Source organism: Delphinus delphis, chromosome 3 (genome assembly GCF_949987515.2).
Source record: "Delphinus delphis chromosome 3, mDelDel1.2, whole genome shotgun sequence".
Classification (NCBI taxonomy): Eukaryota; Metazoa; Chordata; class Mammalia; order Artiodactyla; family Delphinidae; genus Delphinus; species Delphinus delphis.
Genome location: NC_082685.1, coordinates 7918371 through 7945174, shown reverse-complemented (window position 1 = coordinate 7945174; position 26804 = coordinate 7918371). Strand labels below are relative to the sequence as shown.

Sequence of the window (26804 nt, the reverse complement as noted above, 5' to 3'; positions counted from 1 at the left end):
CCTACAGACCCCTAGCCAAGGCTTTCGAAATCCAGTGGCCTCCAACGCTGGCCATGGTCCCCCTCCCCAGCTTACAAGACTGAAGACTCTCCCATTGACCTTAACATGGGCAGCGAAGAACCTCAGGGGTCCCCTGGCCATACTGCAGCCCACCAATCCCTAAAATGGGCTGGAGCTCCCGTTTTCCCTCAGCAGGAAGTAGCCCAGACAGGAACTATGCAGGGCCCCCCACCCTTGGGGATGGCAGACCCAGCCCACAAGCCTGGCCAAAGCCCCCACCACCACCAGCCCCCAGCCAGTGCTGTAACCCTCCTGACACAGTCCCCCAGCCCCCTGCCCCCCAACCAACCCCAATACAGATGCTCAATCTGACCTTTTGACACCAAATTCAGTCGTGGAACCCCGGGGCCCACCCCTGCCAAGATTGCAGCCCCTCACCCCCCAGTCTGAGCTCTAACTGTCACCTCCCCATCCCTCGGATCCAGCCTGCAGCCCCCGCCTCCTAATCTGGACTGTAACCCCCATCTTCCCTCACCTCTGACCTAGACTGTAGCCCTAACCCTCCAACCCCACCTTGAACATCAGACCTCCAGGGCCCCCAGGTCCATGCTGCCCCCGACCCCCTATTTTGAACTGTAGACACCACCCAGTCCTCTCACCCCAGAGCAGGCCCCCACAGGACGCCCCCCCCCCGACCCTCTGCCTAAGTCCCTCACTCCCGCCACGCCGCCTTCCTCCAGGTATCCTATGATGTCAACGGCTTCTGCGAGAGGAACCGTGATGTCCTCTTCTCCGACCTCATAGAGCTGATGCAGACCAGTGAGCAGTGAGTGGTCCCAGGCGGGAGCCTCTGGGCAACTCCTTGTGGGGACGGGGGAGGCCCAGAGACCACCTCGTCTTCCCCAGAGCTCCCATCACGCCATAAACTTTGGAGGGGGGGTGGCTGTGTTTCTAATGACTGGTTCTGATTAAACAGTAGCCCGAGGTCCACAGGGGGAGCCCTAGCAGCAGTTCCTTATGGCCCTTCCAACGCTGCCCTCTGCAAACCCAAGCATCTGTGCTGGTGTGGACAGCTTCCCTTTCTACGCAGTGAAAACACATCTCGCTATGCATTTTTCTGTATTAATATGTATGGATCCATCTCCCTGATCACAGCAGCATACCGGGTTCCATCTTTTTATACCTCAAAATTTTATTCAAGCGCTGCTGTGTACCAGGCATCATTTGAACTTTTGGGGGTAGAGGACTGAACAGGTCAGAGAACACAGCTGCTCTCATCAAGCTGACAGCCAAGTGGTGAGACAGACATTGAACTAGAGGGAAAAAAAGGCAAATAGAGGGCTTCCCTGGTGGCGCAGTGGTTGAGAGTCCGCCTCGATGCAGGGGACGTGGGTTCGTGCCCCGGTCCGGGAAGATCCCACATGCTGCGGAGCGGCTGGGCCTGTGAGCCATGGCCGCTGAGCCTGCGCGTCCGGAGCCTGTGCTCCGTAATGGGAGAGGCCACAACAGTGAGAGGTCCGCATACCAAAAAAAAAAAAAAAGGCAAATAGAATATAGCATGAGTGAAAGTTCTAAGACAGTGGTTCGTATAGTGCTGAAAGTGTGGTTACTAGACCAATAACGTCAGCATCCTCTGAGCTGATTATAAACATAGAGCCTTAGGCTCCACCTCAGATGGACTGAATCAGAATCTGCATTTTAGCAAGACCCCAGGAGTCATGGGTACATTAGAGTTTGGGAACCACTGATGTAGAATGATGCTGTCCAATATTATTCCACCTCCAATAGAACTGAAGCCACACACGTAGTTATTTTTAAATGGCCTGATTCAGGTATAAGTTACATACCATTAAATGCATCCATTTTAAGAAATGGTTTTTAGTGAATGTTCAGAGTTGTACAACCCTCACCACAATCCAGTTTGGAACACGTGCATCGCCCAAAAGATCCTTCATGCCACATTGCAGTCAATCCCCATTCCTGCCACCCGTGTAGTTTTAAACTTTCTGGTAAGCACACTTAAAAAGTAAAAAGGTGTCACACAACAATGTAAACGTACCTAATACCAGTGAATAGTACATTTTTAAATGATTTAAATGGTAAATTGTATGTTGTTTTGTGTATTTTACAAAAGAAAGAAAGAAAAAAAGAAAGCTATGTGTACCTAACAAAACACATCTGCTGGTCAGATTTCGTCTAGGGTTTGTTCTTTTTAAAAAACAGAATTGTAGTAAGAGATTTACCATAGAACTAATTGTCTGTGGAATATTAAATGGTGAAAGAATTTTTTAAGAAAGTAAAACAGGTGAAATTTTGTTAATGTTTTCTTTAGCTCAGTATACCCAAAGTAGCATTTTAATATGCAATCGGTACTAAAAAATTATTGATGAAATACTTACATTCTCTTTTTCCATCCTGCATACTCTTTGAAATCCAGTGTGTGTTTCCGCACTCACAGCATATCTCAGTTTGGACAGGCCACGTTATAAGGGCTTCAGGAACCACGTGGGACCCATGGCTGCCGTATTGTAAAGCACAGAGTTAAAGCTGTGGTTCACAAAGTGGGGTCCCTGGACCAGCACCCTCAGCATCACCAGAAATTATTGTTAGAAATTATTGGCCCCCAGCCCAGACCTGTGAATGAGAACCCCCAGGGGCGAGGCCCAGCTATCTGTGTTTCAACAAGCTTCCCTGGTGATTCTGGTGCCCACTGAGGTGTGAGAACCACTGGGACGAGTGTGGAGAAAAACTAAGTTGGTAAGGGGTAGACAGTGAGAAGGGCATCGTTCTTTCATTTTTTTTTTTTTTTTGCTTTCTTTTAATTGTGATAAAATACACAAAATATAAAATTTACCTTTCTACCCGTTTTAAAGTATACAGCTCAGTGGCATTAAGTATTAAGTACATTCACAATGTTGTATGACAATCACCACGATTAGGTTCAGAAACATTTCATCACCCTAAACACATACTCTGCATCTATTAAGCAGTCCACTTCTTCTGGGTTATGGTGGTTAGGGAAGATCTCACTGAGAAGGAGGAAGAAGCTGTGAATGTAACAATGTTACCAAACTGAACTTGGGCCCCTCGCTCAATGCGCAGCAGAGCCAACCCCCTGACACTAAGTGGTGGTGAAGGAGAGTACAGCGTTTATTGCAGGGCCAAGCAAGGAGAATAGGCAGCTCATACTCAAAAGACCCAAACTCCCTGATAGCTTTCAGGGAAGGGTCTTTAAAGACAGTGTGAGGGAGAGGGTCACAGGGTGTGTGATCAGGTCCGTGCACAATTTTCTGATTGGCTGATGGTGAGGTAACAGAGTGATGTTTCTGGAATCTCCATCATCAACCTTCTGGTTGCAGCCAATCTGGGGTCTATGCACTGGTGGTCAGCATATAATTACCTTCTTCTACCTGATGGGGGTTTTAATATCTGCAAAACAACTCAAGGATATGGCTCAGGATATTATCTATGGCCCTTGAGGAGGAACTAAAAGTCCTTCACTTTGTTTTACGGCTGAACTATTATTATTTTGTCTTGCTTGGCTGCTTTCCTTTGTTTCTGCATGTTCTCACTTTCCTGATTAAATTTGCTCAGAGAAGGCCTGGGAGGCTAAAGCTTTTCTAAAAACAAGAGGCAGGGGACATGGCGGGGGATTCTGTCTCCGGGAAGGCCCCACAGGGTCCTGCTCGGTTTCACCAGAGTGAATTTAACAGATCCCCTGTTGATGGACACTTAGGTTGTGCCCATCTATGGTTATCACAAACAGAGCTACAGCGACAAGATCCTTGTCCATATTTCTTTGCACACACGTGCAAGCCTGTGCCTGTAAGACGGTTCCTCCCAGGGGACCTGCCCCTGTTGCCCGAGATGCTGCATCACTTAGCTTAACTTTGTTCTATTTTACTTGCTACCCAAGTCATACATGGTCATGGAGGAAAAAGTAACAGTACAAATAAATCAAGGAACCAGAAGGACAAAACCAACTTTCTGATTCTCACCATCACACCCCCTAGCATTAAGGAAGAACCACACTGTACAGCATGTCCTCTGCGTCCCAGGCACCTAGACAGCCCACCTCTGGGAGGGCATCCAAGTTCTAGCTGCACCTCCGACCTCCCCTCTATCCCTGCCCAGGGCCTTCCTCCGGATGCTCTTTCCCGAGAAGCTGGATGTAGAAAAGAAGGGCCGCCCCAGTACAGCCGGCTCCAAGATCAAGGTGGGCATGGGGAGGGATGGGTCCATTTCCCTCATTCCAAGGTCAATCCCTCCCCCATCCCAGGGCCTCTGCCCCTCCCTCTGGCACCCTCTGTTCACCAGGGCCTTCATCCAGCTCTGGGGTTAAGGAGCTTGGACCAGCTTCCTTAATGTCCTCCTAACTCCCTAAATCCAGAAGTGAACCATCATCCTAATGTTTTTTGTTTTTTTGGTATTTTGGTCATGTCACTTTTTTCTTCATTGTGGTAAAATATGCATAAAATTTACCATTTTAACCATCTTTAAGTATACATCTCAGCAGCACTAAGCACGTTTGCATTCGTGCCACCACCCTCACCATCCATCTCCAGAACTTTCTCATCTTCCCAAACTGAAACTCCGTCCCCATGAAACACTCACTCCTCATCCCCTCCCCCAGCCCCTGGCCCCCACCATCTAGTTCCTGTCTCTATGGATTTGACCCTTCTAGGGACCTGCTATAAATGGAATCAGACAGCATTTATCCTTTTGTGACTGGTTTATTTCACTGAGCATATCTTCAAGGTTCAAGCATGTGTCAGAATTTCCTTCCTTTTTAAGGCTGAATAATACTCCATTTACGGATATGCCGTTTTTTCTTACCCATTCCTGCACTGATGGACACTTGGGCTGTTTTCACCTTTTGGCTATTGTGAATAGTGCTGCTATGAACATGGGTGTCCCATCCTAATAATATTTCAATAACCATATATGGGGCACTTATCAGTGCTGGCAGCAAACACAAGACATTTTACAGACGTGGGACTTAGTCCCATCTGGCAGATGGCAGGCCAAGGCTCAGAGAGGCGCAGTCACTGGCCCAGAGCTGTGATCACACACCGGGGTCTCTCCTGCCGCTCCCCCGATCCTCCCACCTGGAATAATTTCCTTTCTAGTCTCCCCTGAGGGACTAAAATGCACAACCCTAGCCTCTCAGACACACACACATGATTCTCTGCTTCCAAAGTACTGTGCCCCAAAGGACAAGCAGAAATTTCTGGGCAACATGTTCCCGCGTGCTCAGTTACTCCATCAACAAACGTTAAACAAGAGAAGCCACCGCAAGGAGAAGCCCGCGCACCACAAACGAACAGTAGCCCCCGCTCGTCACAACTAGAGCAAGCCCGCATGCAGCAACGAAGACCCAACGCAGCCAAAAATAAATTAATTAATTTAAAAAAAAAGTTCACTGAGCACTTATTATGTGCCAGGCTAAGTGGTGAATATGGCAGACATGTGAGCTCCTGGTTTTCGGTTTGAGGGCCAGGTAGACGCACGATATCAGCCCCATGTGATGTGTGCTAACAGAGTCACACATGGAATGGACCAGGGACACCTGAGCCCGTGGTCCGTCAGGTGCCACACACCCAGCCAGTGTGTCCTGTCTCTTGTATTCAGGGTGGGAAGAGAGAGGGGCCAGAGGGTCCCATCTGTGCTCCCCACCCCCACTTTCTCCCCGCTCCCTTAGAAACAAGCCAACGACCTGGTATCCACGCTGAAGAGGTGCACCCCCCACTACATCCGCTGCATCAAGCCCAACGAGACCAAGAGGCCCCGTGATTGGGAGGAGAACAGGTGACACCCCCGCCCCGCCTGGGCCAGTCCACACCAGCTGACCCTCCCTTCACAACCCCCCCAGGGTCATGGGACCCATCAAAGGGCTCACCCAAGCCGACCCCTAGGACCAATGCAAAACCCCTCAGGGCCCCAGGGTTATACCCAACACTGATCAAGACCCCAACGGAGGACCCCAGACTGTCTGTAGGATGCCCCAGGGACTAACACAGTCCTCCTCATTCCCCAAACCCCACGTGCCACCCCCTGAAACTGAAACTGACCCCCGAACACAGATCCCCCAGAACCGAGGCCCCCCCAATGCACAAAACTAACCCTCAAGCAGGCCCCTGTGTCCAGCAGTGAACCTCCCTCCCTAGACCTCAGAACTCACCCCCTAAACTGCCTCCAGCACGAATCCAGACACCTCCCCCCAACTCCCAGGGGACTCAGGCTGCCCTCCCTCCAGGGTCAAGCACCAGGTGGAGTATCTGGGCCTAAAGGAGAACATCAGGGTGCGCCGGGCAGGCTTCGCCTACCGCCGCCAGTTTGCCAAGTTCCTGCAGAGGTGAGGCGCCCTCCACCACACACACCCTGGCCCCAACACCCAGCCGCCCTGCTAGCTGCTCAAACCCTCCCCTGCTCTCCCCCTCCAGGTATGCTATTCTGACCCCCGAGACGTGGCCGCACTGGCGTGGGGACGAGCGTCAGGGGGTCCAGCACTTGCTGCGGGCGGTCAACATGGAGCCAGACCAGTACCAGATGGGGAGCACCAAGGTCTTCGTCAAGAACCCTGAGTCCGTAAGTGTGTGTGAGAGACAGACAGACAGACACCAGCATCACCTGCACGGTCCTGCTCTTCAGGCCCCTGTGCGACTGTGGGCATGCTTCCTCTCCCCTCCAAGCCTCAGTTTCTCCATTTGGAAACTGCAGGATCAGGGCGAGGATGAGACAAAACAGAAAGTCCGAGGCATGGTGCCTGGCATGTAGTAGGTGCTCAAAAAAAACTAAATTAGCTGAACAGTCCATGGTGGCCAGGAAGCAGGTGAAGAAATGCATGGCCACCTGTGCTGACATCCCCTTGGAGGAGATAAGAACTCACAGCTTATCCAGAATATGTCTTTTTCTATATTTTTTTTTTTTGGCCGTTCCATACAGCTTGCAGGATCTTAGTTCCCCCCCAGGGATTGAACCCGTGCCCCCTGCAGTGGAAGCATGGAGTCCTAACTACTGGACCGTCAGGGAATTCCCAGCTCTTAGCCTTTTATGAAAAGGCTAGAAGCACCACTGACATTATGCCACCTCTGCTTCCAGGGGCAAAAGGAAACAAACAAAGCAGCAATGACAAAGAAGTTCTGGGGATCTAATGTACAGTGCAGTGATTACGGTTGACAGTACTGTATTATATACCTGAAATTTGCTAAGAGAGTAGATCTTCAATGTTCTCACCGCAAGAAAGACATGGTAATTATGTGACAGGACAGAGGGGTTAGCTAACCTAGGTGGTAATCATTTTGCAACATATATGTGCATCAAATTAACTCAGGTACACTTTAAACTTACGCGGTGTTATACGTCAGTTATATCTCAATAAAGCTGGCGGGGGAAGTTTTTTAAAAAGCAACAATGACAAGAAGAACGAAAAAACAAGGCTAGGAATCCCCTAAGGGCCCATCTGGCCCCCTGCTTCAGTGCACAGATTGGAAAGCACACAGGGAAATGGTCATCTCAATGAGCTGTACTGGTTCACCAGACTCCCAAGGGAATCTTAGGTTCCCCAGCCCAGGACAAGCTGTAGCACCAGGGAAAGGTATGCTGGGGACGTGGGCCAGGCCCAGCTGGGTGCCCATCCCCTGCATAATCACGGCACCTGCTCTATAGCATCTCAGGGACTTTATGAAGACAACCAGGAGATTGTCTGCATGATTCCCTTGATGTTACTGTAACTTACAAGTAACTATTCTCTCATCAAAGCAAAAAGATAACACAGTGGGGTGGAGCCTCTAGAGGTTTCATAGCTCCAAAAATAATCTATCTTGGGAGGTCCAGATTCTTCATCCCCCAAGTGTGTCTGCATCTACTTCCTAGAGCTTTTCCCTATGGAGGCGCTTTGCTCCAAGAAATAAAAACAGTCTAGAATCAAAAGCACACAATGTAGATATTGTTAGCAGTAGAAACTCAGCACAAACCAAAATTGTCCAAGGCTAAAACTGCACCTGGAAGAATTTAAGTGGTAATAGATAAGAAAGAAAGGAAAGAGGGAGCAGAAGGGAAAAAAAAAAAAAAGGAAAATGGGAGGGAAAGAGAGAGAAAGAGAATCCATCTCGCTGGTTACTGGCGGATTGCAGCATCTGACTCTGAAAGGAAAAGATAAAAATTGACACTGAAAAAAAACAGACAAAATAAAGCTAGCGCTGCCTAAGACGATAGAAGGTAAAATCAAATTTTGACCAAAATTGCAGTCTGCACATTTTGAGGTGGAGAAGGGGAACCAGCTGGAAATAATGACATTCACAAAGGTAAAAGCTTGCTGGGAAAGTTTTATAAGGAAAAAGACTGAAATTTTGCACAGGAAAAAAAACCTGATCCTGATGAGAATAATTTTAGTAAAACGGAAACAATGTAACTGTGCTAGGTCAAAAACTGATCAAAGAATTGAATTACTTAATGGAGTTGAAGCCTTTCTCAACTAAAAAGGCACTTATGTTAGATTTGGGTTTTGTTTCTTCTAAACGTGGACTCAAAATGCCTTGAATGCTTTACACACCTATCGGCCTTCACGGCCCATCATCCCAGGTGTATTCGTTTCCCAGGGCTACTATAACGAAGTATCTGGATGGCTTAACCCAACAGAAATTTAATTTCTCACATTTCTGGAGGCTAGAAATCCAAAACCAAGAGCAGGGCCACGCTCCCTCTGAAGTTTCCAGGAAAGGATCCTTCTTCGCCTTTCCCTAACTTCTGGCGATTGCCAGCAATCCTTGGCATTCCTTGGTGTGTGGACGTATCACCTCTACATCCTTAGTGTATAGTCTCTGCCTCTGGCATCACATGGCCTTCTCCTCCGTGTGTCTGGGTCCACATTTCCCTCTTCTTATAAGGACACCAGTCAGGCTGGATTTAGGGCTCACCCTACTCCAGTATAACCTCATGTTATCTTGATTACATCTGCAAAGACCCTCTTTCCAGATGAGGTCACAATCATAAGTTCCCACCGAGTGGATAGGAGTTTTAGGAGAACGCTATTCAACCCAGTACACCAGGGCCAAGCTCAGATTTGGGGCACGCCCACCCCTGCCTGTCCCAGCGTAAAGGAGATGCCGTTAAAACTCCGGAGACAGGAAGATACATTTCCCAAACTGAAAACACATCCTTTTCACTGGGCAGAAATCACAAGGTTGGAGGACACTTGTCCTGGTTGACTGGCCCACCCCCAGTTCTGCATGGCTGGTCTCCCTTTACTTGTAACTGTCCTTCCCTCGGCAAACCACAGAATGCATTTACGTGCCCTCCAGACACCCTATACAAGGCATTACTTGAATGTGCTTTGCACACATACCCATGGACCCACAAAGTATTGGTCTGAGAATCAAAAGAAGATGTAAATGCTAGTCAACTCCCGGCAACCTGTGAACCTGAGATTTTTTTTTTTCCTGGTGAGAACTCTCCACTTTTTATGAACAGTTATTAAACACCCACAGCTTTAAAAGTCCTTCAAGGTATATATTTTTAAAGTGAGAATTCTTTTAGTCCTGGCAGGGAAGCCTGGGGTTTCTGGGAGACATCAGCCACCTTGGTCAGCAAAGTGGCAGCCATGCTTTCAGCAGTGATGTGATATTTGTGTATTTGAGAAACCCCTCTGGGTGAAATGTCAATTATTTTTCTAAATGAAGCCCGACTTTATTTTCAATACTTTTCCCATTTTCACTGATTGACAATGCTGTACCTTCTGTCACTAAATTTCCATTTGAATTATGACATTTCCCCATCATCCATCCTGGTCCAACTGGTTGTTCTATTCTTTGACCAGCACCCCATTGTTTTTATTACTGTAGATTTGTAATATTTTCATATCCAGTAGTTTTCTTTCCCTGATATAGTCACCAGTTATTATTCCAGATGACCTGCTCTAATATAGTTTATTCTCTAAGTCCCCTGTGGGTGGAGACTCTTAAAATTCAAAAGCCTTGGGCTTCCCTGGTGGTGCAGTGGTTGAGAGTCCGCCTGCCGATGCAGGGGACACGGGTTCGTGCCCCGGTCCGGGAAGATCCCACATGCTGCAGAGCGGCTGGGCCCGTGAGCCATGGCCGCTGAGCCTGCGCATCTGGAGCCTGTGCTCCACAACAGGAGAGGCCACAACAGTGAGAGGCCCGCATACCGCAAAAAAGAAAAAAAAATTCAAAAGACTTTTCTCTGCTTTCTATGAAAGCTTCCTTTCCAGGGCTGCCACGGATGGGTGTGCAGGTTGTATACTGCACAACCATGTGGTAGCCGGTCACATCCCAGTCCTATCCATCAGATTTTCACATCTGCAGTACTTCGTTGGTTTTCCAAGATGCACACTGGTTTGCATTTCTAACATCTCTGAAACTGAAGTGTACCTCACATGGATGACATGCCATAGCTTAATTAGCATGAGAAACCATGATGTTTTATCGTTTCCGGTAAGACCACACAGCTAGTAAGTGGCAGAGCTGGGATTTGAACCCAGCAAGACAAACCTGCAGTTATAATTTAATGCAGAAGATTGTGCCCCATATTGGGACCCTGGGTCCGGTCATTTGGAGAAAGACAAAATTTTTTGCCCACAGCGTAAGAGCATGTGTGCGGGTGCCTGTCAGCAAGAGCACGTGGGTGGGGTGGGCTCGGGGGAAACTGGAGACTGTGTTCCCCGGGGAGATGCCAGGACCCACCGGCCCTCCTTCTTGCCCAGCTCTTCCTTCTGGAGGAGATGCGAGAGCGCAAGTTCGATGGCTTTGCCCGCACCATCCAGAAGGCCTGGCGGCGCCACGTGGCAATCCGGAAGTACGAGGAGATGCGGGAGGAAGGTGAGAGGCTGCAGGTGGGAGGCTGGGGCTGAGGACAGAGGGGCCTGGAGGAGCCAGGCTGTGATCTCTGCCCCTCACCCTGTGTCGCCGCAGCTTCCAACATCCTGCTGAACAAGAAGGAGCGGAGACGGAACAGCATCAATAGGAACTTCGTTGGGGACTACCTGGGGCTGGAGGAGCGGCCGGAGCTGCGTCAGTTCCTGGGCAAGAGGGAGCGAGTGGACTTTGCTGACTCGGTCAACAAGTACGACCGCCGCTTCAAGGTGAGGCACTAGCAGGTGGCCACATCTGGGACCCTGACCCCAGCCTGGCCGCCCCCCACCAGAGGTACACCCTCCCCTGGCCCAGACATACCTGCCCACAGGTGTAGGCTCAACTAATGTAAATACAGCTGTCCATCAAATACGCCCTCGTGTAGCCCAGACACACCTGTCCATCAGATACATCTTCACCTGGCCAGACACATCTGTCCATAATTACACACTCACCTTGTTCAGAAGCCCTGACCACAGATTCACTTTCCCTTATCCTGGACATACCTATCCATTAGGTGGTACATTCTCACCCAGTCTAGACAGACCTCTCAGTTAGACACACCTTCACTTGGCTCAAATGCACCTGTGCACAGGTAAACTCTCATCGGTCCTGGGCGCCCATGTCCAGCAGGCATACCTTCACCTACCCTGTACCTGTTCACTGCCCAGAAACCCCTTTCTAGCCAATATACCCTTACTTAACCTCCTGTTTCTTATATAAAGTAACCACTCATGTAGCTTCACATGGAGGGACCCTCACCTGACCTGTCCTTCACCTGACCTGCCAGCGCTACCTCTCTGCCTGGGGTTGATCCCCTGGGGCCAGGCTGCCGATGCCCGGGGCTCCTGCCACCAGTCTCTCTGGTTTTGCATCCTCATAGGCCATCAAGAGGGACTTGATCCTGACGCCCAAGTGTGTGTATGTGATCGGGCGGGAGAAGGTGAAGAAGGGACCTGAGAAGGGCCAGGTGCGTGAGGTCCTGAAGAAGAAGCTGGAGATCCAGGCCTTACGGGGAGTTTCCCTCAGGTGGGGCTCCCACAGGCACCCCCGCCAGCCCCCTTCGTTCTCAGCTGCCCTCTTACTTGTTACCCCATCTGTCACCCTGAACGTCTTACCTGCTGCTGTACCTGCAACCTTCACTTGGTCCTACCTGTCACCTTCACCTGCCCTCGCATTCATGATCCTTATTTGCCAACAGCACCTGTCCCCTCACCTGACCCTTACCACCTTTTCCAGCTCCTTGCCACCTCTCCCGTTTCCCCCCACCTGTGTAACCCCTCACTTGCCCCTTACCTGACCCCTGACCCTACTCTGCCGCATCTCAAATGTCAGTCCTTCTGCCAGCCTCACCTGTCACTCTCACCTGCCCTTCCTCCCGCCCCTCCCCCAGCACGAGGCAGGACGACTTCTTCATCCTCCAAGAAGACGCGGCCGACAGCTTTCTGGAGAGCGTCTTCAAGACCGAGTTCGTCAGCCTCCTGTGCAAGCGCTTCGAGGAGGCGGTGCGGAGGCCCCTGCCCCTCACCTTCAGCGACACGTACGACCCTCACCTCCTGCACCATCCTCGGGCTGGGCACAGTGCTTCCTCCTCCGCCTCGCGGACCGGCCGAAATGCGCCCGTGCCTCGCCCCCTCCCACCCCTGGTCCGGCAAGGATGGAATGGGGAGGTGATCCCCTCTTGGGGGGAGGTGGGGACCCCCACAGCTTCCTTCTCTCCTCACAGACTACAGTTCCGGGTGAAGAAGGAGGGCTGGGGCGGAGGTGGCACCCGCAGCGTCACTTTCTCCCGTGGCTCCGGCGACGTGGCGATGCTCAAGGCTAGCGGTCGGACCCTCTCGGTCAGCGTGGGTGATGGACTGCCCAAAAGCTCCAGTGAGTCTACGCCGAACCGGGAGACGGAGACTAAGAGGCGCTCAGGAAGAGGCGGGCCCCTAGGGGCGGGACCATCCATAGGGACCAATCAAGGCTGTGGGGGCGGAGCCAGTGGCGCGGGCCAGGGGTGGGTGAAGGCCATGGAGGGGCGGGACTTGAGAGACCTAAAGAGAGAACACGGCCGTGAAGAGGGCAGGGCTCGCGAGGTGACCAATGAGTGGGCGAGAAACATGGAAGGGGCGCGGCCAGGGAGTCCACCCTTGAGCCGGCTATGAATGGGGAGAGCCTTGGAGTGGGTGGACCCAGAAGCCAATGAGAGATAGGTTCCCGGAGGGGCGGAGCCAATTATTGGGCGGAACCAGTGTTCCAGTAACTAAGGGGCTCCCTCCTGGTGGGAGAGCCGGTGAGCCGCGGGAGCAGGGACCGGGGCGGAGCCACAGAGTGGATTGGACTTGTGGGCGGGGCCAAGAACCTTGTCTAGTCATCACTCAAATCCCTACATCTTTTCCCCTTTCCCTTTCAGAGCCTACACGGAAGGGAATGGCCCAGGGAAAACCCAGAAGGTCGGCCCAGGCCCCTACCCGGGCAGCTCCCGGGCCCCCTAGAGGTGAAGAGACACCCCCCACTAAGTGTCTTCCTTGCCTCTTGTGGGCTCCAAGGCCTAAGCCAGACCTCTTGTCGACAGGATCTAACAAGCAGAGATGACCATGCTCTTCTTTTCTGTCCAGAACTCTCCATAGCTCCCCATCTCCCAAAGAATAAAGCCAAAGCTTAGTTTGGTATTCAGAGCCCTTCAGAATCCGAACCCAGCTAACCACTGACCTCTTCTCTCCTCCCACCTTACACTCCTGTCATGCAAGCTACATCTTATTTTGCCAACTTACCAAATTTGTTCTTACCTCCAGGCCTTTGCTTGGGCTGTTTGCTCTGCCTGTCTCCCAAATTCCTGCTCCACTTGAGCTCTTATTCATCCTCCAAGACCCACCCACAAAAGCCCTCCTACAGAAGAGGGTAGGGGAAAATCTTACCCCTTCAGAGTCTCCCTCTAGGGCCTCCTAGCCCCAGGGTCTCTCTCTCCAGGCCATTCCTTACCATACTGGGTTAAGAGTAGCTGCCTCTTCCCTCAGACAGGGAACTTGGAGCCAAGTCCCCCCAAATCCTCCTAGCATCACCCTGACAAATGCCCCCATCTCATTGCAGGCCTGGATCGCAATGGGGTGCCTCCCTCTGCCAGAGGGGGCCCCCTACCCCTGGAGTTCACATCCAGACGGGGCTCCCAGAAGCCACCACAGGGCCCTCCGTCCTCAGCCTTGGGGGCCAGCAGACGCCAACGGGCACGGCCCCCCTCGGAGCACAACACAGAATTCCTCAGTGTTCCTGACCAGGGCATGGCTGGGTAGGTGGTGTGGGAGGGCAGCCCCAGGAGGTGGGGGAGTGTCTGGGGCTATGACGAGTGCCTCCATGTGCCCACAGCATGCAGAGGAAGCGCAGCATAGGGCAGAGACCTGTGCCCGGTGTGGGCCGACCTAAGCCCCAGCCACGGACACATGGCCCAAGGTGCCGGGCACTGTACCAGTACGTGAGCCAAGATGTGGACGAGCTGAGCTTCAACGTGAACGAGGTCATCGAGATCCTCATGGAAGGTGTGTGTGCCAGGGCAGAAATGGGAGGAGCCAGGGCCTGGAGGTCACCTCCTAAGCCACCCTGGGAGCCTGGCCTCACTTGTATCGCACCCTGTACCCCAGCCTCATTCTTCTCACCTGTCAAGCACTAGGACTAATAACAGAACCCACTTTGTGAGTAGGAAATGGGCCATGTCTGGATGGCCCAGGCCTCCAGACCTCCTACCTTGCCCCTGGGTTGCCCCTAGAGGAGCCTGGGACTCAACAGCACCCTCTGCAGGTGGGTAGGGGAACCCTTAGGGGTCATTCCTGGTTCCACCAAGGGGATTATGGGGAAGGACCTATAGGAGGAGATGGATGAGGGACGAGCACAAGTGAATGGTCAAGAAAATGTCAGAGTGTGAGCCAGTGGCAAGGAAAACCCACGCGTTGCTCCCTCCCTTCCTTCTGTCTTCTCTTTTTTTTTGGAAGTCCCCTAAAAGACATGTTTTTTCTTTTCTTTGCCGCACCGTTCAGCTCGTGGGATGTTAGTTCCCGGACCAGGGATCAAAACGGGGCCCTCGGCAGTTAGACCGCAGAGTCCTAACCACTGGACCGCTGGGGAATTGCCCTTCTGTCTTCTCTTTTCAGCTTCTGCCTTATGCCAGGCCAGTGCAGACGAATGACAGAAAGACAGACACAGAGCCAGCATGAAAGGCTTTCTCCGGAGCGGGCTGGGCTCAGCCTCACGCTCTCTTCTCTCCCACAGATTCCTCAGGCTGGTGGAAAGGCCGGCTGCATGGCCAGGAGGGCCTTTTCCCAGGAAACTACGTGGAGAAGATCTGAGCAGGACAGGGGCCTGGGATCCTGCCATCCCACCTGCCTGCCTGGATCCTGCCAGGGGCCAGGCCCTGCAATGCAGGTCTCATTTCCCTTGGCTGCATTGGCCAGAAGGTCCAGTCCTGTGGCCTCCAGCCCAGCCTAGCCCAGGTCCTGGGTCTAGGGATCACCACTTAAGCCACCCCCGGGCCCTGGCTTCCCCCAAGGCACACCTGTTTCCTCCTGTGTCAAACAGGGCTAACAGCAGAACCTACCTCCCAGCTGCCTTGTGAGTAGGAAGTGAGCTGTGTCCTGCAGGCAAAGTGCCGGGCACAGTCAGGGGGACCTTGACAAGCTTGACTTCCCTCCTTTTCTCACCACTGAGGCAATAAATGTTTGCCGAGTGAAAACATGAGTTAACTTACTGAGCCCCAACAAGGACCACCTTCTCACAACCCTGTGGGGTGGTAGCAGTGAATATCCCATTTTACAGATGGAAAAATGGAGGCTCACAGAGTTTTAGTCACTCACCCAAGATTGCACAGAGCCAAGTCCTGAACTCAGATATGCTTCTGCCCCTCACAAAGCTTGAATTTGTCTCACCTGCTAGCTTACAGAAGCTGCATGCTAGCTTTCCTGCAGCAAATGTTCCAGTGGGTCCTGTCAGCTTTGACTCTGCACCCCCTGCCAAACAAACTGGGACCCTACTGGACCCTGACAAAGGAGGCAGGTCCCACATGGCCCCCCATAATTCACCCTGAATCACCCCTGAACCCTGACCCCCACCCCATGTCTGTGTTTACTTAGCCCTCACTCACCTGGCGTCAGGACCACTTCTGACATTCGAGGGCCCTGGCCTTCTGCACTTATTGTCATGGTGAAGAGGGGGTCAGCCTAGCTACCAGTCCCCTCCAGCTGTCTCTTGGTCCCCGCAGCTGTCTCCAAACCAGTGCCGGAGTCTGAGCCTTTCAGACCTTTCCAAATGAACAACCGCTCTGTGCTCAGCCCCACGAAGAGCAGTCAGTCTGGGAGAGATGGAGCCAGATGGGTGGGGTCAGGACTGTGCCAGAGAAGGGACAGGGCTTGGAGCAGGGGAGGGAGATGCAGAGAGAGTGTGGACATTGCTGGAGGAGCCAAGAAGGATGAAAAGAGTCAGCAGACCTTTTTTTTTTTTAATTTATTTATTTACATATATTTTTTGGCTGCGTTGGGTCTTTGTTGCTGTGCGCGGGCTTTCTCTAGCTGTGGTGAGCAGGGGCTACTATTTGTTGCAGTGCGCGGGCTTCTCGTTGCGGTGGCTTCTCTTGTTGCAGAGCATGGGCTCTAGGCACGTGGGCTGCAGTATTTGTGGCGCACGGGCTTAGTTGCTCCGCGGCATGTGGGACCTTCCCCGACCAGGGCTGGGAACCCATGTCCCCTGCATTGACAGGCGGATTCTTAACCACTGCGCCACCAGGGAAGCCCTGGGTCAGCAGATCTTGATGGCAAATACCACACAGAGTGATCTATGCTGTGATGGGAGGACTCCAGGCAGAGGACACCTACCCACCTGGGGGATGAGAGATGAGGTATCAAAGAAAGACTGGTCAGCAGAGCCTTCTGTAGAATCTACACCTACCTGGGAAGCTGAGCGTGGCTGGGAAAAAAAAAATCCCAATTTTGCAACTGGGTCTCAACAGCCTTTTATTAGCCAATCACTATACAAAAGCATTTAACCAGTCCCTTGAATGTCCCTGGTTCTCTGCATCTCTGATTTTTGCCCCTCCACTGCCCAGTCACCACTGTGAGTGTCTCTCTCCAAGACTTAGATTGGGGGACAGAGTCGGGGAGGACTGTGTGAGCCACAACCTCATCAGCTGGGCATTTCCTGGTGCTGAAGGGGAATGAGGGCCTCTGTCTCCCTTCTCTGCCCTAGAATTCATCATGCAGGCTGCCCCCCCTCCTGGCACTTTGGGGTACAGCCCTGTGGCCCCACTGCCACAGCAGGCACCCTGTTTGCAGGAAGTGGGGCCTTCCGGGCAAGACTGATGGGTGAGGTGTGGGTGAGGCACTGGGGGTGAAGAAGGGAGTGGGTTTGACATCTTCTAACAGACAGCATCTCACATCTAGGTTATAGCATCTTCGGACTGCAAACCTCAGTCAGCTTGGTCCCCCCCACTCAGCAACATCCTGTTGACTCTTTTACAAAATTTCTTAAGTTGGGCCCCTCCTCTCTCTTTCTTGGTTCCCTGTCCTTTCTGGGACCTCGCCCCACCCTTCCCCAGATTGCACCAACCTCCCCTGCACACACACACACACACACACACACACACACACGCACACACACACAACTCCACCCTGTATCAAAATGATGTTTTTTTTTAATTAAGGAGTTTTTAATACAGTTAATGAGTTTTAACTGTATTAATGATAATCAAAAGAAAACAGTTTTTTAAAATTCAAACAGCCCATGGGAATTCCCTGGCTGTCCAGTGGTTAGGACTCCGCGCTTTCACTGTGGTGGGCCTGGGTTCGATCCCTGGTCGGGGAACTAAGACACAAGGAATTTTTTTGGCCGCAATGCACAAGCTGCGTGGTGCGGCCAAAAAATAAATTCTAACAGCCCAAAAGTGTGAAAAATCTGTCTTCCCCTCATTCGAAAATTCCTGTCCCCCCCAATTTGTTAATGTCCATCTCCTTCCAGTGGTATTCTTAGCGTATAAAAGCAGATAGGTACATCTTATGTATATATAGATGGAAATACACCGTACGTAAAGCCTAAACTTGCCTAGAACTCAAGAAATACTTCCTGAACGGTTAAATAATGTATTATAGAGATCTGAGATCAAAGATCCACTTTACCGTCCCCACAATGACCCATCCTCCAAACGACAACCGGCGATCAGATGGTGTACCTCCCCCTGCTAAAGATTCAAGGTTAGAATAGAGATCACATGCCTCTCTTTCCATGGTTCACAAGGTCCCTGCATGACCTTTCTTGCACCATGTCCACTTTCTGACCTCCACTCCCTGCCTCCACTCTGCTCCAGCAGTGAGCTGATCACCTCATTGTTTCTTGAAAAAGACAAGCTTGTCCCTCCCCAACTCAGGCCACTTGCACCAGCTATCCATTCTTCCCAGAGTGCTGTGGCCTCCTGACCTTCCATTGGCTCACTCCATCCTGACCATCAGGTGACAGCTCAGAAGTCACCTCACAGGGCTTCCCTGGTGGCGCAGTGGTTGGGAGTCCGCCTGCCGATGCAGGGGATGCGGGTTCGTGCCCCGGTCCGGGAGGATCCCACATGCTGTGGAGTGGTTGGGCCCATGAGCCATGGCCGCTGAGCCTGCGTGTCCGGAGCCTGTGCCCCGTAACGGGAGAGGCCACAACGGTGAGAGGCCCGCGTATCGCAAAAAAAAAAAAAAGAAGTCACCTCACAGAGAAACTTTCCTGACCCATCACCATCACATCCTTCTGGGGTTTTGTTTTGTTTTTCCTTTGTAGCACTTAATATAACGTAAGATCCTTTGCTGCATGTGTTGATTCATTGTCTCTTTCCCCATTTTAAACCGTGAGCGGACTCTGGGAGTGGGGATGTTGGTCTGTCCTGTTCATCTCTGGGTCCCCAGCGCCTAGCACAGAGTAGGCACTCAAGAAACGTAGGTTGACGCGCAGCAACGAAGACCCAACACAGCCAAAAATAAATAAAAACAAAAAAACAACAAAAAACAGTAGTGTTAAATTCTAGAGTGACTTTCTGAGATGTAGCGACACTTAGTGAGGCTGTATTAAAAAAAAAAAAGAAAGAAACGTAGGTTGGATAGGTGACTCATTCCACGCCGGTATACCCAAGGCTCTCCATCCATCCTCCTGAAAACACGCACCTCTCCATCCTTAGGCTACACCCGTTCCGGGTGTCCCGAGGACGGACAGTTGGCTTGCTTCCCGCCCTTGGCTATCTCAGCAGACCCGTTCCAACGTCAGAACTAAGTGCATTGAATATTTTGACGGCCACTGCCAATTTCCCTCCAAAGACAAGGCTCTCTAAACACGACCTCTTCAAAAAAGAGAACCGCTGTTTATCCCCTTTCGAGGTACGGTGACGGGACTGGAGAGGATGAAGATGCTCATTTTGCAGAGAAGAACACAGAGGCCCGGGGAGATTTTAATCCTAGATCTCTGCCTGCAGATTCTTTGCACCCCACGACTGCCCTCGGCTTGCAAATCCACCACGGCGCACGCTCCGCCATCCAGGACAATCCCGGATCTCAGGCCCCGCCTCCTCGCGGAGCACTGTGCACAGGCCCCCTCCTCCGTTCTCGCGAGACCTGGGAGGCGAAAAATGGCGCCGACGTGAGCGCGAGCTTGCGGCCACCGAAGGAGTCACCGCAGCCTTAGCTGGAGCTGCCGGAGCCGCGGGAACAAGAAGCCGAACCAGGCCGAGGATGGTGAGCGCGGCGCCGGGGACGCGGACGCGGCGAACCAGCGGGGACTGGCGGGGAGCGGCCCTGTAGCGCACATAGCCTCCGGCCGACCCCGCCCCCACATCCGGGCACTCGCCCGCCGCTGGCTGTCACTCGGGGAGCACCCTACCCCCTACTTCTGGGCCTGGTTTCGACTGGGCCACGCCCACAGGGCTCGGGCACCGCCCCAGATCTTCATACGGCCGGGGCCCCAGCACTCCCAGTTCGCCTGCACAGCTCGAGCCCAGCTGGTAGATATATCTCCGTGCTCGAACAACCCACTCGGCCACTTTTGGCCTCTCCAGCATCTTCCTATCCGCGCCCGGTTCAGAGCCCCGCCTTTGCCCCGCCCACTCCCTATGGGCCACGCCCCTGCCTTGTAGGGGGCCTCCCACCTTTCCAATTTAGGGTCAAAGGCATGCTTCTTTCATATAGATGATTCTTAAAAAGGTACCCCCTTCTACATTTGGAACACCTCCAAGCTCCCTCCCAGAGGATGGGGACACAGGAGGCAGGAGCTCTATCCACCCTCACCCCCTGCCACTCCTTAGGATGGGGGCTGACTGGGTGACGTCTCCGGGGCATTTGCTGCTTCAGGAATGCCCAGTGGTCTTGGCGGGGTGGAGTTCCCCTGGCTGGCCCAGGCAGACCCTGGGCCCAGAGGGGTTCTCCCCACCTCTTCCTTCCACCAGGAGGAGGAAACCTCGGGTCCCAGCCCGGACATGCCGGGCACTGCAGAGCCCAGCTCCAGTGAGACCGACAAGGAGGTGTCCCCAGTTGTGGCTGCTGTAGCCACTTCCTCTTCCATGGGGGAGGAGCCAGGCTCTGACCAGGCAGCCACACCCCCAGTGTGGGAACGTGGAGGGCTTGGAGGGACCCAGCAGGGTGCCTCCCCAGCCCCAGACAGTGGCCATGCTGGCCCTGGACCCGGCCTTGGCCTGACCAGCACTGTCTCCGGAACCAGTGAGGACCTGCGGCCTCCCAGACGACGCCCACCACCAGGTGACCCGTGATGGGGCCTTCTGGGGGATCACAGGCCTGGAACGATAGAAGTGAAGAATACAGAGTATCTCCAGACTTGGGGCCCATCTAGAGGGAATCACCACTTACTGAGCCCCAGGTGTATGCCAGGCTGTGAGCCAGGCCAACTCAGCCCCAACCCTCTGTTGGGGGAGGCAGAGGGTGAAGGCCCCAGTAAGAGATCATAGGGTAATTGCAACCCCATACATGCCTCTCTGGGGTAGGGCCCTGGACAGCGTGGATGGAGAAGGGATTGTGACACACCCCTCCCCTCGCTTCTCTGCGTCCTGCAGGGAAGCAGATACCCTGCTCCAGCCCTGGCTGCTGCCTCAGTTTCCCCAGCGTTCGAGACCTGGCACAGCATCTGCGTACCCACTGCCCACCCACACAGTCCCTGGAAGGTAGGGCCAGGGTAGGTGGTGGGGAGGCAGGTTAGGGCGGGAGGCAGGCAGAGCCGACTGGCCACCCCTCTCCACTCCTCTGTCCTTCATCCCTGCCAGGCAAGCTCTTCCGCTGTTCCGCCCTGAGCTGCACCGAGACTTTCCCCAACATGCAGGAACTGGTGGCACACGGCAAGCTGCACTACAAACCCAATCGCTACTTCAAGTGAGACCCCGTCCACCCCCACGTCTGCTGGCGCTCGGTGACCAGGCAGCTCCCCCCACCACTGATTTGACAGCCACTACCGGGGGTCCGGGCTCTTCTCCCTTCCTAGTCCAGGGGGTTGGGTCGGGGAAGTGGGCATGAACTAGGGCAAGCCTTGCCCTTAACCTGCCCAGAAGAGACACTGGTCGCTAGAGCAAGTTCCAGGGACCCCGAGGGCGGGGCTCGGAAGGGGTTTGGGGGGGCATTCTTGGCGCGGCTCCGCCCAGCCCTCTACCTCCCAAGAGAAAAAGCGATCCCCTAAGTCACAATTGAGACTTCCTTCCTCATCTTCCCAGGGCTCCGACCTGGAGGGGTCCGGAAGGGTCGCGACCACAGTAGGGGGACGCTTAGGGCAGACTCCTCCCCCGCAGATGGGGGATCTGTTGTTTGGGCCCGGGCTCCCTTACCACCCTCGAGCGGCGGCTCCGCAGGTTACTACGGATAGGCCCCTCCCTTGTCCCGCAGGAGACCCAGCCCAGCCCTGTGCCGCCCCCAGGTGTGAGAACTGCCTCCTGCGCTTCCGCACGCACCGCTCCCTCTTCAAGCACCTGCATGTTTGCGCCGAGCATGCGCAGAGCCCAGCCCCGCCGCCACCCCCCGCCCTCGACAAGGAGCCACCAGCGCCCGAGCGCCCCCCGGAGTCCGACCCTGCGTTGGCGCCTGGGCTACAGTTCCCGCTGCTCGAGCCGTTCACGACCCCTGCCCCTGCCCCCACCGGGCCCTTCCTGCCGTGCTTGAACCCCGCGCCTTTTGGCCTAAGCCCACCACGCCCGCGCCCCTTTCTGGCCGCCGCTCCCGGGCCGCCCGCCTCCAGCGCCGCAGTCTGGAAAAAGAGCCAAGGTGAGTGTGGGGGCAGGGACGCCTGAAGGGTGGGCTGGGCTCCCTCTAACTTCTGACCTTGACCCGCCCATTTACCGCAGGTGCCGGCGGCAGCCCGCGAAGACCCCAGGGCGGCTCCGATACGCCCTCAGGTGCGTGCAGGTGATCACCGGGGAGGGTGGAGGGGATTTCTCCCCTGCGGGGTATAGGGGATACTGGGAGGCAGCGGTGCCCACCCCCTTCCCAGGTGGCCAGAAATGTCACCCCCGAAATACAGGATTTTGCCTTAAAAAATTACGGCCCCTGCTCTTTATCTGCGCCGGCGTTTCCGTGTAAAACTCTCACCCGGTTCCCGAGTCCTTCCCCCTACGTTGGTTCAGAGGATGGGAGAGGGTTCAGAGGATAAGTCAAGTTTGGTGCCCCCAAATACATGGGGAAACGCCCGGGACAAATGGATCAGCCGTTCCAGAGCCCCGGCGCCTGGGAGCTGAGGGGGAGGCGGGGAGAAAGGTACGACCCGCCCTCGCCCCGGTCCTCGCCCTCGCCCAGGGCCCGGGGCTGACGGGGTCCCGCCTGCCCGCAGGGCACGCGGCCCCGAGCCGCATCGTGTGGGAGCACACGCGCGGCCGCTACTCGTGCATGCAGTGCGCCTTCTCCACGGCCTCGCGGCCCGCCATGACCCTACACCTGGAGGACCACCGCCCCATCGCCCCTGCGGCCCCGGCGCCCGGGCAGCCGCGCCCCGACGCGCCGGCGGGTAAGGCCCGGGAGCGCATGGGTGGGGAGGGCGGGGGCCCTGAGGCGAGGGGCGGGGCTGAGGCTCAGGCGCCCCCTCCTCTGCTCCACCCAGACCCGGCCCCGCTGGCACCCAAGGTGTCGCCGCTGCTGTCAGAGGGGGAGTGTCCGGTTTTCTCGCCGCTCTGAACCACGCCGCGTTGCGGGTGGGCTGTGGGTAGTTTTGTAATTTTAGGGGGGCCTGCGATGGGCGGGGTGGCGGGACAATAAAAGAGGCAGATGAGCCAGCCTGTGCTGTGTCTGGGTCCCATGCCCCTCCAGTGCAGTCCTGGGGCGCTCCCACCTCGGAAGGGGGCAGGCCTCCCCCTCACAGCCCACCTGTGTCCCACCTCCCCTGTCAACCTCAGCAGTGGGACAGCTGTAGATGGTCCTCTTTCCTGTCCCACCACTTCCAGAAACCATATGAGACGGAAGTTTTCCAGTTTTATTTAAAAACTTCCAGGAGTCAGGAGCGCCCGCCCAGCTGGAGCCCTCCAGGTCCTGAGGCCAGCACTGACTCTCAGGGAGGTGACAGGGTGGTGGGGCAGTCCCAGCAGTAGAAGGGAGGTGCCAGGGCCCCCAGGGCTGGGCACTCTGGCAGGCGGGAGCTCAGGCCTCATCGTCATCCTCCTCACTGTCTTCGGCTGCCCCCTTCCCCTCCTCCCCCTGCCCCAGCTCTGAGGAGGGTGGGTCAAGGCCAGCCCTGGAGAGCCTGGGCTTCCTCCCTTCTCACTTCTCCCCCATATAGGTCCTCTTCTTCCTTTCCTTCCTGGGAAGTCAGGTTGGGGGCAGAGTTCAAAATCTGGTCCCACACTGCTGTCACCAGAACCTGAGGGTCAAGCCTCCAGGGTATGGAAGCCCCACGCATTGCTGGCAGCCACCCCTCAGGCCGGCTTTACTTCCTGCATCTTGCTCCCTTCCAGCCCAAGCTTCAATCCCGCCCCACCCCGTTCTGGAGCACCGGAGGCAACCACCCCCCCCCGCCCTTCCCCCCAGTCTGAACACCTCTGGAAACAGGGAACTCTTCCGATCGTGCTCCTCCCCTGCCTAGTACCCCCACCGCTCCCCACAGCTCCCTTCAGCTCTCTGGATGAAGATCCTGTTCTCCTAGTAGCCCACAAGGCCCCATCTTGAACCTCTCCACCTCCTCTTCTCAGGACCACACTCAGCATCTCTCTCCTCTTCCTCCTGGGGAACATAGACATCCTGTGAGCAAGAACCCAAGGACCAGGTCCCCAGCCCCACCCCACCCTGTTCATTCCATATCTCCTCCATCTTCCAAGTCATCAGAGTTGTCCTTTATCTGCGGCCAGCAAGACATTAGTCACCCCTTGGGTGGAGTCCCCAGGCCTCACACCCCTCACCAGCCTCCCATCTTCCCCTCGCCCCCCTTACCATCCTCCGCCTAGTCCTCCTCAGAATCTTCGTTCCCCAGCATGTTGGCCTCAGCCTCAGAGTTGAGCAGGGTCCCCAGCATCGAAGCCATCCAGGTAGCCAAGCTCGGGTAACGACTCAAAATCCTGCTCCGTTAGCGCAGCTGCTGTGACTCCTCGAAGCTGAACAGCTCCAAGTTCTGAAGGCCCTTCAGCTTCTCCTGGGAAGGGCAACAGGGAGATCTGGGCACCCTTTGGACCTGTCCCACCTGGACCCAGGAGCCGGCCTGCCCGCCTGCCTGCCCCACTGCCCTCAGCCTCACAAGGGGCTTTAGGGCTCCAGTGTCCTTGATGGGGTTGCAGCTGAGTCGCAGGTGGCTCAGGCCAGGCGCCCACTCTGCTAGCACCTCCAGGCCCCCACAGAAGCGGCTGTCACTGAGCACCTGCTGTAGGGCCAGATGGGCCGTCAGGGAACCCTGGGGCTCAGGCCCCCTGTGAGCTCCCCTCCCCCTTCTCAGCCAGAAGCCTTGGAACCACAGCTGGGTGATCCTGGGAAAGACAATCTCTCTGCGTCTCAGTTTCTTACTCCTTAAAATGAGTGTCATGAATGCTCATCCTTTGGAGTTCTTGTGAGGATTCAAAAGAGGGATGGGGAGCGAGGGAGGGGGCTTGGGAAATGTTCGCAGGTGGCTGACATCACTCCAACCACCAAGCCTGTGGCCGGCTGCCTGGGACCCTCTCAGGAACCTGGGGAGGAGGTGGGTCCCGGGGCCCACTTTACAGATAGAGGTGAGGCTAAGAGGGTAAGCTGACTGAGCCCTGACTCTAGCCGGGCCCGGTTCCAAGTCACCGATTCTGCACCACCCCAGAAGCGGGGCAGTTACCACTGATGAGAAAACCCAGGCAGCAAGGCCCAAAGGGCACTCTCCTTTTCCTGCACTCACAAGGCCCCTAGACACCCTTGGGAATATGGCTCTAGGCCCATCCCTTCCTGCATCTTCAGGGCTTGGTGTCCCATCTCCAGCGTACCAGGGTCCCCCAGCCCCTGGAGTTTCCCCCATCAAGCCCCTCATTCAGGCACCCCCGAATCTAGGCAGTGCCACTTTGCAGTCTGTCAGGACCTTCCCAGAGAGACCCAGGTATCTTGGTCCAGGTAGGTGCCGCCCCCCCCCAACCGCGTCACCCACAAAGATGCAACAGCCCCTCCCATGGGTACAGTGGGTCCACAGTCCCCCCTGGGCCCCTCGCTGCCCTCTGGAGCAAGCTGAAATTGCCCTGAGGCCTAGGGAGTTGGCTCACTCTGAAAACTGACCCCTACCTTCACCCCCTCCCAACTCCCATCCAACCTTTGTCTGCTCGCCTGGGAAGTCTTACTGTTCCCACTGTCCCCTCTGGGCTCCTGCAGCCCCTGACCTCCCTCTGGCCAACCAAGCTGGGAGCCCCACAGAGGGTCCCTCCACCGCACCCCAACTCCAGGATGCCTGAAAGCTGAGTCCTCTTAGGGCCCCGGATCCGCCCGGCAGAGGGCGCCCAAGAGTGTCGGTCTGAAGGGAGAATGAATGAGGGGCCGGCGCGTCCAAGCAGGCACCCACCTTACACAGCCGCCCCAGAGTGGGCAGGTTGGCCTGAGACTGCAGGCTCACGTTGAACAGGCTGAGCCGCTCCAGGACCCAGACCTCTTCATCATCCCCAGCCTCCTACTCGGAGGCGGACCAACATCCGGAAATGTGACCCAGCGCGCATGTCTGTCCGTTGAAGGACAGGGATGCACGGGCACGGAGGCTCCAGAATCCCCAAGCTGTGCTCTTAAGAGCAGACACAGGCAGAGTCACTGCCGACTGCTGTCTGTGGCCTTCATGGCAGCGGCGAGTGAGGGGCTCCTGCTGGGATGCAATGCCCAGCCTCCGTCCCTGTCTCCTGTGGATCTTTCTGGAGACTTCAGTACATCTCTGTTACTCTCGCTGTGATCCTTGGACCAGCAGTATGGGCCTCACCTGGGATGCTTCAGAATCTGAGGCCCCACCTCAGACCCGAGACACAACCCACACTTTCTCGGGGTCTCAGGGTGACTTGTGGGCACCAGTGCTCCTCAGCGGCACACTAGAATCCCCCTGAGGGTGTGTAAGAAATCCCCAGGCTCAGGCCACACCCCAGACCAATTAAGTCAAAATCTCCAGGAGCTTCTGTCTTTCTGTGATCTCAAAGATCCCGGTGGCATAGCTGAACTGAGAATCGGGGCTCTGCACTCTCCCACTGGGTGTTTTCTCCCTTTCTCTATGAGCCCGAGGTCACTGACTTCCTGGGGACCGAGCCCTGCCATCAGGGTCTCCCTTGTCTGGCCTCGCACCCTGCACCCTCACAGCTCTAATCTTGCCTACCACCTTCACCCCATCTCTGCTGGCCTCCCAGCTGTCCCCATTTTCCTCCTCTTGTCCTCTGGGAGCCTTGGACATTCCCCACCCACCCACCACCAAACGTGCCATCCCACCTGGGCCCTCGGCCCTTGTTACAGTTGCCCCTGTAACAGGGAAGTCCTAAGTCCTGCTCAGAGCTGGAAATCAGGCTACAGG

At 54.8% G+C, this 26804-nt stretch overlaps 2 protein-coding genes and 1 long non-coding RNA gene across 3 annotated transcripts in view; 2 read left to right on the top strand and 1 right to left on the bottom strand.

Moving 5' to 3' along the window:
• Window positions 1–15567, top strand: part of MYO1F (myosin IF) — a 32047-nt gene extending 16480 nt beyond the window's left edge. The window contains exons 15-28 of the mRNA XM_069540510.1: window positions 741–826; window positions 4135–4216; window positions 5702–5808; window positions 6257–6355; window positions 6444–6588; window positions 10721–10835; window positions 10929–11098; window positions 11752–11897; window positions 12262–12408; window positions 12595–12743; window positions 13267–13350; window positions 13944–14139; window positions 14217–14386; window positions 15114–15567. Of these exons, the coding sequence (XP_069396611.1) occupies window positions 741–826; window positions 4135–4216; window positions 5702–5808; window positions 6257–6355; window positions 6444–6588; window positions 10721–10835; window positions 10929–11098; window positions 11752–11897; window positions 12262–12408; window positions 12595–12743; window positions 13267–13350; window positions 13944–14139; window positions 14217–14386; window positions 15114–15190 (1773 nt within the window). The 3' untranslated portion in view covers window positions 15191–15567. The remainder of the gene's footprint in view (window positions 1–740; window positions 827–4134; window positions 4217–5701; window positions 5809–6256; window positions 6356–6443; window positions 6589–10720; window positions 10836–10928; window positions 11099–11751; window positions 11898–12261; window positions 12409–12594; window positions 12744–13266; window positions 13351–13943; window positions 14140–14216; window positions 14387–15113) is intronic.
• A 3792-nt stretch (window positions 15568–19359) lies between these two features.
• On the top strand, window positions 19360–23109 carry ZNF414 (zinc finger protein 414). The gene is made up of 8 exons (XM_060006595.1): window positions 19360–19588; window positions 20296–20605; window positions 20917–21024; window positions 21124–21229; window positions 21765–22108; window positions 22189–22239; window positions 22671–22844; window positions 22938–23109. Exons 1-8 carry the CDS (start codon window positions 19586–19588, stop codon window positions 23009–23011), a joined length of 1170 nt encoding a protein of 389 aa, XP_059862578.1. The 5' UTR covers window positions 19360–19585; the 3' UTR covers window positions 23012–23109.
• A 749-nt stretch (window positions 23110–23858) lies between these two features.
• On the bottom strand, window positions 23859–25935 carry LOC132421778 (uncharacterized). The gene is made up of 3 exons (XR_009518770.1): window positions 25827–25935; window positions 24257–24455; window positions 23859–24049 (listed from the first exon to the last, which is right to left on the bottom strand). It is a non-coding gene; the product is annotated as an uncharacterized lncRNA (long non-coding RNA).
• Window positions 25936–26804: the final 869 nt, after the last annotated feature.

Bases quoted from the DNA above. Each gene is read 5' to 3' on its own strand.
- ZNF414 (XM_060006595.1), top strand. The intron at 21,230-21,764 runs GTGAGACCCCGT...TGCCGCCCCCAG, and splicing joins AAACCCAATCGCTACTTCAA to GTGTGAGAACTGCCTCCTGC. The intron at 22,240-22,670 runs GTGCGTGCAGGT...GCCTGCCCGCAG, and splicing joins CGGCTCCGATACGCCCTCAG to GGCACGCGGCCCCGAGCCGC.